The sequence below is a fragment of the Aptenodytes forsteri genome, unplaced genomic scaffold (assembly GCF_000699145.1).
Source record: "Aptenodytes forsteri isolate BGI_AS27 unplaced genomic scaffold, ASM69914v1 Scaffold88, whole genome shotgun sequence".
NCBI lineage: Eukaryota > Metazoa > Chordata > Aves > Sphenisciformes > Spheniscidae > Aptenodytes > Aptenodytes forsteri.
In genome coordinates, this window is record NW_008795948.1 from 4,978,848 (window position 1) to 4,980,021 (window position 1,174).

Genomic DNA, 1,174 nt, shown 5'->3' on the forward strand with positions numbered 1-1,174 from the left:
CCCCTCTGAGCCCCCCTGGGCGACGCTGGTGAGAGGTCAGGCGTGGGGAGCGGAGCCCCCCGGCCTTCCCGCCTTACGACGGGGCTTCCTCAGAGCCCTGAGGGGGGTCAAACCTTCCGCCTCCCTCTTCTTCACCCCGCCCGCGGCCCTTTCTCTCTACGAAGCCGATACAAGGCGGGAAATGAAGCGAGGCAGGCCGGGAGCCAGGCCCTCGTTCGTGGCACCCTGTAACCCGGCCCCTGCTCACTGCCGCATCGGGAAGGGAATTTTCTTGAGTAGGTGCTGCTGTCCAGAGCCTGGAGGGTCTGCGGAGTCTTTCACAATAGCTTGACTGGCGTTCTCCCGTGGGCTCTGTGTACACCATGTGAGACACAATTTGAGCTTCTTACCATGGATTTGGAGGTTGCAGATGCAAGGTTATGGTGGAAGGAGCAAGTAAGCGAGCACGATCCAGTCCTCGCCACCCAAAACTACAGTATTTTTTCCCAGTGCGTTGTCATATTTGGCTTCCAGTGGTATAAATGATGGATTTTCTCTTTGGGACAGGTCCTCCACTTTGCAGCACTTGGAAGTTACGCTGGCTCTAGACTATTGCAGGGATGAGAGGATTGTTACTGTGTAGCTGTAGCAAAATGGTACTTTTATATATGTGAGCTATGCCTGGAAGGAAACCAAATGGTGAATACAGCCCAGTTGTCAGGACTGTCAGGGGGAGTATTAGAGCATAACTGTATTTATACGATACCTTCCACTTGAGAGCCTCAGAACGCTTGACAGGCATTATAGGGAACCCCTCGGCGTATGGAGAGAGAAGTTGATGAAGGATCACAGCAGTAAGAGAAGTGGAGGTTGCATAGCAAGGGGGTGTTACCTACCTGGGTCCCGTCCTCAAAGCATGGTACGTACTCTGCTGCGGTCAGATGATGCGGTTGACCAAAATGCTCCTTTGCAGTGCTTCCTGGATGCAGGAAAGCATCCAGCACTTTACTCTGTGTGTGGCTGTGCTCTAAGGGCATGTCCCAGGCGTGTGTCCTCCTGCCCTTAGGAATCATAGAATCATAGAATCATTGAGGTTGGAAAAGACCTCTAAGATCATCGAGTCCAACTGTCAACCCAACACCACCATGCCCACTAAACCATGTCCCTAAGTGCCTCATCTACTCGTCTTTTAAAT

General features: G+C 52.7%; 1 protein-coding gene across 1 annotated transcript in view; it reads right to left on the reverse strand.

The window, feature by feature from the left end:
* UVSSA (UV stimulated scaffold protein A) overlaps positions 1-1,016 on the reverse strand; it is a 64,665-nt gene extending 63,649 nt beyond the window's left edge. The window contains exons 1-2 of the mRNA XM_009285440.2: positions 876-1,016; positions 248-351 (exon numbers count right to left, since the gene is read on the reverse strand). Coding sequence (XP_009283715.1) covers positions 248-351; positions 876-1,016 — 245 coding nt within the window. The remainder of the gene's footprint in view (positions 1-247; positions 352-875) is intronic.
* Positions 1,017-1,174: the final 158 nt, after the last annotated feature.